This window comes from Ischnura elegans, chromosome 9 (assembly GCF_921293095.1).
Source record: "Ischnura elegans chromosome 9, ioIscEleg1.1, whole genome shotgun sequence".
NCBI classification, from domain to species: Eukaryota; Metazoa; Arthropoda; class Insecta; order Odonata; family Coenagrionidae; genus Ischnura; species Ischnura elegans.
The window spans coordinates 106,446,793-106,459,924 of record NC_060254.1 but is presented as its reverse complement, the minus strand read 5'-3'; the positions used below and the strand labels follow the sequence as shown (position 1 = coordinate 106,459,924).

The window sequence follows — 13,132 nt, the reverse complement described above, 5'->3', positions numbered from 1 at the left end:
TAGATTTGCGACATAAACATTGGGAGGGCAATCTAAGGACCGAATTTGCATTGTTGCAAGTATGCGTTTGGCGGCCGATCTGAGATTTTTTAAAGTGCTGGATTTTAATATCAACTTTAAGGACTACTGATCGCTGATGACATATTGGAGAGAGACCACAGTACCTCCAGCTACATCTGACCTTAGTGCTTTGGATTTTCAAAAATCTATTGATATACTTTCAAATTTGAAGTTAAATATTTCTTTTTATTATAGGTACGGACAAGAAATTCTTGAAGAAATTCACAAAACTTTGTTGACAACAGCGAAAGACGAGGAATGACACTGACATAACAAATACAGATTGGAAAGCAGGTAATTGAAAAATTCTTTCGTGATTGTTCCTCCACAGACGATACTGAAACATTAAATATTTAGACTAACGAAGTAAGACGCACTTGGTGTGAATTTTGGTGCATTTGGCGCGTGGGAGAAGCTTGCGGGGAGGGGACGCGAGCGGCTTTCGCCCAAAATCCATTTAATCACATAGGTCGGACAAAGCCGAAATTGGAGCGCATATCTGAAGTTAGCACACCTGTATAGCCACTCGAGAGGCCTTTTCATGGACCGTAGGCTCCTTTCCTGCGTTCTCGGATCTAAAAATATTTCATCACTTCTCTAAAAGCTGGTAACATCGATTTATTTAACCCCGACGAGGCGCCTAATAATGGACAAGTCGTCTAACTAAGCTTCCTCCATTACCTTCTACCATCTTCTGATTTATATTATCAAAGATAAACGACCTCCTAGCAGCATACGCAGGATGAATTTTGCTGTATTGGAGGCGTGGGAGGGGTAGATGCGAGCGGGGAGGGGAGGGGATCAGCCTGCAGCTCTTGTATCCGCGACGCTGCGTGGGCGTTGGAATATTTTCTTTGCGGACGCAGACTCAAATTAGGCGTTTTGTGGCTTAACGGTGGCAGATACGTCAAATTGCATGAAATTTTTTACCTAAGGGACAGTAACTCGGCAAAATCTATAGGAAATGACCATAAAATACTATATTTTTCGAATTTCGACCTTCCCCCCCAAAATTGCATTTGAGCGAGGGTCAAGGGTTCACCTAGAGGTCTCAAATTTTTCAGGCCTTATTTTTGATTGGTCCCACAACTTTTTTTCATTGGGCCAGATGGACTTGAAAAAAATCGATTTTTCCAATCCGCCCTACTGTACATGTAAACTTAGTGAACCCATCCCAATTTTGTTGGCACATTCCCCCAGAAAGGAATAATAATTTAATTTCCACACTCCCAACTCCCTATTACTGCTGTTGCTGGAATCCATTGCCACCAACAAGGAAAACTACGCAAATATTATTATTTAGCAACACAAACTATGCAATATGTTAATAAGTGTGCTGGAATAATTTTTACAAAGAATTATTTTCCAAATTCTGACTGGAGGGTCTAGTTACAGCTGGAATGAGAATAAATCATATACAAATATAAGAAGCCCTTAAGCAGGCGCCACATTTTTATGAGCTTACCATAATATGCCCAGTCAGTTACAGGAGCAACTGATATTCCGCATCTGAATACATTTTCACTGTCCTTAGCCAATGCCATTCCAGTAGCATATCCACCATAACTCCAGCCCCAAATGGCAGTTCGATTGCTGTCGATAAATGGGAATGCTTTCTGAAGATACCTATTAGGAAAAAAGTAATGTTCTGGAATCAATTGTGCCCTTCTCCAGTTCCAGTAGCCAATTCTCTATTCAAAAACATTGACAGAGGTTTTAGAAGAAAAAAGCTGAAAGTTAAGCTAGAGTGAAACAGAGTTTGCCACACCTGCAGGGAACTAAAAACATCACATTTCTGCATGCAAAAAAATAATGAAAATTATAGCTTCTCCAATTTTTTTCATTTTGATTAGTCAGCAAAATGAAAAAATTTGGAGAAGCTATAATTCAATTTAACTCTTGAAATACAATTGGGGGAAATCAATACAACGTAATCTTATGAATGAGAAAGAAAAGCATACCGAGTGACATTTATTTGATCTTCCACCTCAAAAGAACCAAGGTTCCTGTAGACGGAATAGAGGAGTTTATCTCCACGGAGTCCAGACCCCCTCGCATCAATACTTGCGTATATTACACTTCGGTTGGTAACAAGATATGTCCCCCAATCAGCTTCAAATCTATCATTTACTTGATTCGTGTTTGGACCACCATAACTGAAACACAACACATTTTTTCAACTATAAAAAAATCCATACATATGAAAAACATTTCATGGTTCAGTCAGTCCTTTGACAAAGTTTCTGATGGTTTAATGTGCAAAACATACACTAGAACAACCATGGGATATTTTGTAGTTCCAGACTTGTCCATGTTGGGGGGCAGGCGCAGCGCAACTTCTGCATCCAAACCACCAGGCAGAGGAACCTTCAGTCTCATCTTCTCCGGCACCTCTCTATTCTCCAACAGAGTGTGCAGGCCCATATTTTTCTCCCATGTTAACACACGTTCTCCCTCCTGGAACAGATTCACAAACTCTGTGAGCAGTGACAACATATTCAAGGCAGCATTTGCCCGTCATTAGGATGAGCAGCAAAAGGGCCTCGGTGACACCAAAATTGTTTTTCGAGTGGAATTTCCTTTGAATTTGAGAACTTTGCTATTTCCGCATGGTAATTTATTGAGACTGACCATGGTTTTGTTAGAGCGTAACATTGTCAAGGCCACCTTGATAATGTTTCGCTGTAACGAAACCATTAATGAAACCACCACCTCAATAAATGACCATGTGGAAATAGCAAAGTTATTATTCCTTCTATTCCTACGATAAAGGTTTTCCGCAAAGTTACACCTGCTAATATTAATTAATTAATTATAATTGTTTTTCGAATGGTTTGGGAACTACTTTTTCCAAATGTTTTGACCCATTGCAATGACAAAGATCTACCACCAAAAGCATTATTGATCCTTGATAATGCACCTGGACATCGTGACAGATAAGCTTACACCAAAATCCCTTTTCTTGTGATTATTGCATTCTTGCTGCCAAACATGACTTCAATATTACAACCAATGAACCAGGGATGAATATCATTGTTTAAAGCAAGATATGTAAAACTGTATGTATTTTGAAAGCATTATATAGACAGTTGATGGGGATTAAAATGAATCTATCAGATCATTTTGGAAGAATTATGACATTATGTCAGCCATCGAAAATGTAAAGCAAGTGTGGGAAGCTGTAACCACTGATTGGCTAAGAGGTGTTTGGAGTCATGTGTGAGGGGAAGCGGCGAGCTCCTTTAAAAGATTTGACAATGAGATTTCTGGTGAAGTTGCTGCACTTGCAAGGGATCGTGGGAGTGGCAGAAGAGGAGAGGGAAGATATGGAAGAACTCAATCCCAGTGAGAAATGGGTGGTGGAATCCACGTGGAACCCACGTGGAGAATTAACGTGGATACCACGTGTTTTTGGTCGTGGAATCAACGTGGAACCCACGTGGAAATTTGGTGGAAAAATTAAAACAGCAGTTGGTGCTGTCCTAAAACCATTAAAACCTCAACCACTCTATATCTAAACCTTCTATATACCTATGTGTCTACGATTTTTCATGTGCTCTCATGGCTGCCTTTCCACGAATTATATAAAAATAGAATGTGCGATACATTTTCACATAACTAGCGTGGTTTCAGGATGATAAATGACGCAATGTCACCAGAGAGTTAAGTTCCACAAATTAGAAATTCTGTTTAACATTTTATGATAATCACCACAAATCCACTTGAAATCAACGTGGATTCCACGTGGGTCCAACCACTCAATATCCACCACCACCAAATATCCACCACTCAACGTGGATTCCACGTGGGTTCCACGTGGATTCCACCACCCATTTCTCACTGGGATCTCAATCACCAAGATAAACGGAGCATTAATGGTGCTCATTACGACTGAAGAGAAATATGATATCGTCAAATGAAGATTCCTGTGAAAGCAAAGTAACCAGAAGAAGTTTAAATGTTAACCAGAAGAGTTCTTGCAGAAGGGGTGGACCAAATAACGGCAGCTTTGGACAGCTTTTGTGATAGTGGCCCAAACTTTGAGCTCAGCATTAAGCGATTAAGCGATTATTCAAAACTAATTCACCAGATGGACAAATGCAAATGCTAGATAACTTCCCACACAGCACATTCTTGCCAAAGGATGTCTGTCCGTGGATTTTCAGGACAGCCAGAGGATGACCGGCTGCCATCCTTTCCATCCGTCCGCACACTGTCCCATCTCGCATGTCCAGCAGACGTCCAATCAGTGTCCCATCTGTACGAAAGTTTTGACCACACTTGTGAAGTCCTATTGGACCAAAATTTATGTCAACAGTTTCTTTGAAAAACTTTCTTAAGGTGACACACACACTTAGGCACAAAAGAATGAAAATTGAGTCATCCAAATAAAATTGCTACTTTATTCTTTTTTACGCAGAGAATTTACAACGTGCTTATTTCTTTTTAAGTGACCTTTTTATCGAGACCTTTCATAAAAATTTCCTTTCTTTTAACATGGCATAAATACATAATCTCTTATTTAATTGTAATTTCTTCACTGATTCATGTCCTTTTTTGTCAATTCAATCAGAAAAGAGTTGAGTTTATGAAGTATACTTTGTCATCATCATCATAATTAGTATTTTTGCTCAAAGTGGCAAATTTATACAATGTGCAACATTATACTTATTCTTTCTAGTCTCCACGTATGAAATGCATTTCATCTTCATGTTGGAACCAAAAACACATTTTTCTTAAAGAAAAGTTTCAAAAATGTTGAGGGCCTACTATGGACAGGTTTCGCAATTTTAACTTTATGATTTACGATAAGTCTTTAAGTATGTTAAGCCCTAGAGTGATGAGACTATAGCTTCCTTGCCTTATATCATCAGACCTTTATACAAGAGACGATGCCCTGCCACAATTCCATAATTATGTATATTATACATAATTCATCATTACAGGTGCAGTGCAGAGGAAGAAGAAAAATAAGTAATACATAATTTCTTTTGTTAGCTTCTTGTACTAAAGAAGTCTAATAAATATTTAATATGACTCTGATGCCTTATTTATTTAAATTCTTGTCTGGACCTAGTATTTATTGGTAACAAACAAAATTCAATCTTAACCTAAATGTGTTGTCCTTTGAGTGTCCTGAAGGTGTTTCTCTCTGGACACCTTCAGGACATCCGTAGGCAGTCTTTTTTACTGAAATGCAGACATCCTCTGGCATAAATGCGGACGGCCTACTGCGGATGTCTGTAGGCCACTCGGTGGACAGTCACCAGACCTCCTATAGATGTCCGTGTGCTGTGTGGGTTTGGATGAGAACCCATTTTATTACATCAAATTTCTTTTATACTCTAATCTGATCTATTTTTCAAGTTTTTCATTTTTTGCAAATGATGAAAATACATTGATCAACTGCAGGCAATGCCCCTCACATAGCATGTATTTTTTTCCTAAATTTTAGCCCACCTGTACAAAAGGAGTCCAGGAATTTCCAAAACAACAACTATTTTTTTAATGGGAGAAAAATACATTGAATGCCTGCCCACTACATTTAAATATATTGTAAACTTTAAATGTTTTAATTAAAACCTTTCCCAAGGCTATAAATGGGAATAATATGATTTACAGGAAATATGATACCCTCCCAAGCAGCAATCAATATCCCACAAACATCAAGACAACATTGCCGATGATTAACATATGAAATCCATGCAATATCCGTGCTAAATCAATTAATATAGTATGGATATCAGTCAAATACCCAAAAGACCACGCAAACAATGTTGCGACAATGTCCAATAGTAAACACGGAGGTATGTATTACAACATCTCTTAGATATCTTCATAGAATCTAATGGGCATACCGAATATGGCTTTTGGTAATCCCCAGATATACAAACAAATTATTTGTGCTCTTCAACTCTATACAGAACATATGCTATCCATGGACACTGTTTGGGATAACATTTTTTTTATTTACAAATAAATTCTCAGGTAAGGAAAGAAAGGGATAGGAACATTTGATAGAAAAAGAACGAGGACAACGGTGCTGTGTTAGATGGAAAAAAGCCAGAAATCAGAGGGTAAAAATGCGACCGGACTGGGACACAAACCTAGAACCTCCTGGCAGGTGTTCTAACCAATTGCACTAACAGGACGCTTACATTTACCATGACTTTGGCGGGGGTTTATACACAGAAAACTCCCTTTGCTTTGGCCCACAAGATTAACTAATAGATGGCATTGGGGCTGCTCACCACTCACCAAGGACCGACTCAAACAGATGAAATGGACGAGGACACAAGAATGAAAGGGAAGATACACACTCACACAATTGTTGAAAGAGAAAGGGACATGCATTTTCATTAATATCACAGATATTACCACTTGGATATCTATGTAACCTTATTTATACAACTCATTGTGGATGTTACAAATAGGATTCTATCCATGTAACGATGTCCAAATAATCAGAGTGTGGTAACAACGTGCTCTGAACATGTCAACTTTGTTTAGATATTCGATGGATATCATCTGCTGCTAATGCAACGCCTATGCTCCTGGGAATGCATCCAAATCTTCCCAACATTAAAATGGTCTTTTTAAATGCAAAAACCCCCACGAACACATCCCTTGCACCAAATGAGGCATCAGTATACAGATTGCTGAACTCCTGGAATCTCTGACACCCTGAAAACACATGTGTGCGTTTAGATTCCATAATATCAAGGATATGGCAACCTTTGCTCCTCCTACAATATGAAAACTTATGTCTTGCGTTTTTCTCAAGTCCCTCAGCTCCTAAAATTCCAAAACCACAACAAAAACATGATAACAGAGAATCCAAATTTAACGCACCAAACCCCGCTTCTAAAGCTCAAAACTTGAGAGAGAAAAGAACAAAATGGAAAGAGAATGAGTGACAGGCATGCAGTGACAAAAAGAGAATACTCCAAGTGATGAGGATCAATAAAGAAAAGATATTTCAATGTCCGCTGAGGCTTTTAATTGAGTACAGCGTGTTTCAATGCCACTGTATTATCATCATGAGGCACACACTCATATCGCTGCTCCTCGGCAGCCTCACACTCTGCAGTGAGCATCATTATCAGGGACACACCATAGCCATGCGTGCCTGACGTACACACTGAACTAAATTAAAAGTCTAAGTGGACATTGAAAAATCTTTCCTTCATTAATCCTCGTAACATGTTCCACAAATCTCACCTGACACCATTAAATCTGAGAGAATAAGTATTGAAATGCAAGCATGTAAGGATGGATTTAAATCTATAAGCTAAGATAAATAGCAATACATGTTTTAACAGGTTATGGACACAGAGAAATGGACATTGAGTGACTTTTAGTTTAGCATGATTTAGGATTGCAAAGACTCGGCTATCTTACTTGGGCTTACTGATCAAAATTGGAAAGAGAAGCAAACTTACTCAAAGTATAAACAAAACACAAAGAAGGCTATGGAGAAGTAATGATATGCGCAGCTATGTTATGTGACCTAATTAATGAGAGTGAGAAAGAAAACTATCTGTAAGATGACTCTAGGTATTTCTGGAGTACTCTGGAGGCTAAGGCTATAGACCCTCATCAACCTGTACGTTAGAGCTCCATGTGGAATTTTAGTCTGAGTTATAGCAAGTGAATATGGAATTTCTCAAGTGTTGATCTGTGAAGTCAACCTATAAATATGCCCCAGAGGTGCTAGCTTGGGTGTTGGTCTAACGCATCAAAACTGGAATAGGAAGTTTGACCTATGAGACAAACTCATGTTTTGTATCACCATGAGTAATCCTTTAAAGTTATTCTAATAATGGTGCTGATGTGAAAAGTCAGAACAAAACTGTAAGAGCAGATAAATAGAAGAAACTGTGGAGAATTGAATTGTCTGTTTCAAACTATGGATTTGCAATATGCATTTTAATTAGAGATGTGCGAATAGTACCCGCGAATACTCGAATACCTCGAATACTAGAAAGTATTCGATATTCGAGATCTCGAATAGTTATGCCAAAGATACCGTCTCGAATACCTCGAATACTTTGAATTTCGAATACTTTGAATACATTCACTGTCGCTCGCACGTCGTTGGTAGTTGACTCAGAAAAATTAAGAGAACTCTAGTCGTTTAGTGCATGCAGCGCCGTTTTAGGCAAGCTGACGAAATACATCAAATTCGCGGGTTCGAGCGGTGAAAAGAGTTCGACGTGGGGAACCGAAATTGATCGGGTGAAAAAAAATCCGAAAATCCCAGGTGTCCCCCATCAGGAGAGCCTCAATGCCGTGGGATAGCAACATTGGTGCATTTCCCACGATCCGCTATCCCCCTCCATTCAGCATTCACCCCACCCAATCTGACGATTTCCTCTTCTCCGAAATCAAACAAAAGGTCCCAGCTCGCGCAGGGATCGTATTACAAAGACCTTAGCTTCGAAAAAATATCAAGTTACCGGAAAATAATAGAATCGCGTTTTACCCTTCACTCTTTCTCCCCCACTGACCATTTTCCCGCATCTACTCAGGGCCGTGGGATAGTGACATTGGCGCATTTCCCACGATCTGCAATCCCCCTCCATTCAGCGTTCGCCCCACCCCCTCCGACAATTTCCTCTTCTCCAAAATCAAACAAGAGGTCCCAGCTCGTGCAGAGATAGTGTTACGAAGACCTTAGCTTCGAAAAAAATATCAAATTACACGAGAACAATAAAAACGTGCCTCACGCCCTCCCCCCTCAACTCACCCACTGACCTTTTTCTGGCGACCTGCTTCGAAGTTCCCCATTTCTGGAGGTCAACTGCTGCATGAGTCATCTACTAGCCCAAAAGTTGTCTAACAATGACTTTCGGCAATTGATATTACACTTTTATTGGATTGAAATATTAGTAATGTACGCGTAATTTAAAAAAGAATAAACGACCAAACACGACATATTTATGAGTTTATTTAAGCATTTTACGCTGGAAAATAAATGCCGGAAAGACAAAGAAATACGACGGAGGCTTAGCATTTTGGCGTAATGCTCAAATAGGGGGTTTCCAAATTTTTTTTTTATTGCCTAAATCGAAAGATTATTACTCCTGGAGTACGTATTTAACGCTTTTAGATTTTTAAATGACGATACCTATTTTTCGCGATTAAATGAAAAGTGAAAATTTTCAAGCGCACGAAAACGCGACGGGTAAGTATGAATGCCGGGAAAAACTCCGCGTGACGTTGTTCTGCTTCCCGTTGCAGCGAGTGAGGTGATCTTGGGGCGAGGTTCTGAGCGCTGATACGACGCAGGATGCTAGCAGGTAGCTGAGTACCATGCTAGCTGGTAGCGGTTGGCTTAAATAAGGATTATTAATACCTCATCAAACGAAGGAAACTTTCCGACCTTAGGCAGTGTTAATAGGTGATTATTAAGACCATGTTTCCCTGAGCTTTGTGCCTCATGCATTCATTGCTAATCTCAGACGGTGTAAAACTCGTATCTACTCATATAGAAACAAGGTCACTGTGACGTCACGTGGAGTGGCATCGCATGGGCGCCAATCTGGCCTGTTTCAAATGAGGATAAAATTGACCATTGCCATTCGTATAAACCGGTATTTCTAAAACCAAATAATTTTTATATTATTAATACACTAATGGTGGGTACCGAAACACAATCAATGCCTTTCGTTTCCTTTAGTGAAGGAAACTACCCTATTGTTTACATAAAATTAAAATATTCCATCAATCTGCTAAATTCCTGTTTGAATCCTTTAAAGGAAATCACAATTACTCGCCAAAATCTTGGGTTTCCTGCTGCATAGGCGACCTAGTCGAACATTCCTGCATTCATCGTTTAGTATTCGAGGTATTCGAAAGTCGAGATATTCGAATATTCGAGCAATGATTTGATATTCGAATTCGAGAAATCTGCTATTCGACCCATCCCTAATTTTAATGGATCTGGAATGGAATACATGTGTATGTGTAATATTTCTAACCCTGCCACGTGAATGGCGGTGAAATATACAAGAATTGCCATGAGAAAAAATACCCCTGGACCGGGAATCGAACCACAGACCTTTGGCTTTCCGGGCCACTGCGCAGACCACTAAGCTATCCAGGTTCTTTAATTCTCATGGCCATTATAGCGAGGCTCATGGTACTGGGTGTTAGGCCTTCGCGGTCCATCACGGATGGCAAGGCGAGGGAGAAAGGACTTCCAAGAAGCCACAACCAGTTGAGAGCCTCAAACCTGCGCTAAAGCTGCAAAAAGCGGTATTTGTAACTGAGTACCATGAGCCTCGGTATATTTGCCATGGGAATTAAAGAACCTGGATAGTGTAGTGGTCTGCGCAGTGGCCCGGAAAGCCAAAGGTCTGTGGTTCGATTCCCGGTCCAGGGGTAGTTTTTCTCATGGCAATTCTTGTATAAATGGATTACATATTTTATAATCACTCCAGGAGCTTCAATTGCTTTTCCTGAGTTACCTTAACTCTGATTCTAAGTTTACTACCAATAAATACTACTAACCTTGGTCCATATGGAAACCTCAGGAATTTGTGGTCCCCCACAATATAAAGCATACAAGGAGTTATCTTCGCTGAGAGAGACGGAATTATAAGAGCAATTGAGGTTATCCCCCCACAATTTATAAGCATTTGAAGAGGCATCATTCTTAACACCACATGTCATGCATACAGCGGCCTCTGGAGGGATTTTATCCTTCACCCGGTACAGATGCCTCTGAGCTGAGTCACCTTCGGCTGTCGCAGTGAAATATCTGAGGAAGAGTCAAGAAAAGAATTTTTGTAATTTTAATGATTGACTTACATTGATGCAGTGAAAAGACATTATTTGTTGCATTGAATTAGAAACATCAACAAAACCTCTGATATATGATGAGTAATCAAACCATCAGCTGTCAAAGAATGGCATTATTTTCAATTTTGTGGCAGATAAAAAAGCTCGAATTCTTGCTATTTTTGAACCGATCGGTTTCCCTTTCAAGCACACCAACTGGACATCATTCTGTACCGACGATGGCACTTTCAGCGATTCTTTACAGTTGTCCCTTTCAAACCAGTCGGTACGGTTCCCCCTCCTTCCCAAACAGGGAAAATTCGAATATATCTGAAGTTAGAAGTCATGTGACGTTTCACCACCAATGAAAGAAGGGTAGACACAAGTGAAGACTCATTGGTACGTAGTTTGTTTTCGTCATTTTAAATCTTTTTATTACGGAAATTACGACATATTGTTAGATTAAGATAATCGATATTGGGTAACTTGATAAAAATGCTAATATAATGAATGTGTGGTGGTAGTGCTCTGCCAACAGAATTGAAGGAAACTATATTGCAACATCACAATACAGTTTGCATGCGATGGAGATTGTTGTAGGTGGAATGAATTACTGAAATTATCCTTATGATCGTATTTTATTTTTTTATATATTGGTACCGTATACATATTGCTATTTATTCATCCCAGCTAGCACAGATTTGAACTTATCCTTGGAGAAATCAGATATTGTGGGGATAAGCTTATCTTCCACGTTTATTATCCCTTTTTTCCCGCAATTTCAAGCATTTGGGGAGGGGTTGTCACAGTACCATATTGCCAAAACTGGCCACATAGCCGCGCTGAAGTCCTCCATTACCGTTAATGCCTTTTGTGGCTTCGCTTTTTCATTTGTGTTGTTGTGTATAGTGGTGTTTGTGAGTAAAAACAATACATGTACGCAGTAATAGTTTAAGTGATAATCCGACCAAAAGATTGTTCTTGTGTCCCTAGGTTCGATGTGGGCTACGCCAGTATGCACAGGTGTCTTAAGATTTTTTGCGAATAAAGCAAAACAATCCACATTGTCATAGATATTAACGAAGGAATCATAGACAGTGCTGTGATTGTTAACGAATGCGAGGAATTAGTGATTGCAAATGTCAATTTCTATGGTACCTAACGGTAATGGATTACGAATTTGTGCTTTTAAAAACCATGCATAAGGTACTTCACCAGTCTCTGCTATAATGTGATAAGGCTAGAATGGACTTCAACAGTAAGATTTATGGTTTACCGATGAAGGTATGAAGATTGCTCCGTGCTCTAGTGCATTGTATATCGTTTGAAGATGAATTATTCATTAAATATATCGTTTTTAGAGCAATCGTTTTATTTTCAACCTTCTTGTATCGGATTTTTTGGTATGTAACTAAACTTATGTGAATGTGTAATATAGTGTAAAAAACCTTATTGTGAAGACTAATGCGGTGTTGACTTTCGATGGTGGGAGATTCAGTGCAATATATTCCATCATTTATGTTATTATATTGCAGTATCCCATGTAGCATCAAATATCTCAGAGGCATCTCAAGAGACATGATCTTATATGCATAGAGACCTCTCTGAGTGGTCGTATATGCCTCGTGAGAGGTCTCTGGCATATTTGATGCTATATATGGGATACTGCAATATAATAAAATGCAATGACAAAATATGATGCATTGAATCTTTCCTCATCGAAAGCCAATTTATGTATTTACATTATTTTCACATAATTCTCATGAATCTCATGTGGTGGCGCAGCGATTGTAGCGAAGATATAACACTGTGGCAAACCTCATTATTTACTTGTTGATGAGGGAAAAATAAAATAACATGTACAATGCGCATGGGGGAATTCATGAAACCCACTAGTTGGTGGCCGTACCGACCACCGAATAGGTGTCGGTACGGCTACTGACGATCACCCGGTTTCTTGTTGGCACACCGATTGGGTTCCAGCAGAATCGCACGACTGCTTGCCAGGAGTCGGCGTGATGTCCCACCCAACGAATCGGTGCCGTACCGATCGGTTTGGAGATACAGAATGCGGCCCCAGGTTGGATTCATGCTTAGAAAGCAATTGGCAGGGGAATTAGATGTCTGAATACAGTAAACTCTTGATTTTAGGAAGTCAGTGGGACCGGAAAATTGGCACTTCGTAAAATCGAGTTTCGTAAATTCAAACCTTTTTCATAAGTCACGAAAAAATGTTCGCTTTTGTTTCTTCCGCCCTTTTTTTTGTCTTTAGTGGTCTTATTTAAAT

The 13,132-nt window shown here is 39.4% G+C and overlaps 1 protein-coding gene across 2 annotated transcripts in view; it reads right to left on the bottom strand.

Moving 5' to 3' along the window:
• LOC124165219 (venom dipeptidyl peptidase 4) overlaps positions 1-13,132 on the bottom strand; it is a 133,755-nt gene that overhangs the window by 17,748 nt on the left and 102,875 nt on the right. For both annotated transcript variants that reach the window (XM_046542506.1, XM_046542507.1), the window contains 4 exons: positions 10,576-10,825; positions 2,330-2,517; positions 2,022-2,216; positions 1,526-1,686 (listed from right to left, as the gene is read on the bottom strand). In XM_046542506.1, coding sequence (XP_046398462.1) covers positions 1,526-1,686; positions 2,022-2,216; positions 2,330-2,517; positions 10,576-10,825 — 794 coding nt within the window. The remainder of the gene's footprint in view (positions 1-1,525; positions 1,687-2,021; positions 2,217-2,329; positions 2,518-10,575; positions 10,826-13,132) is intronic.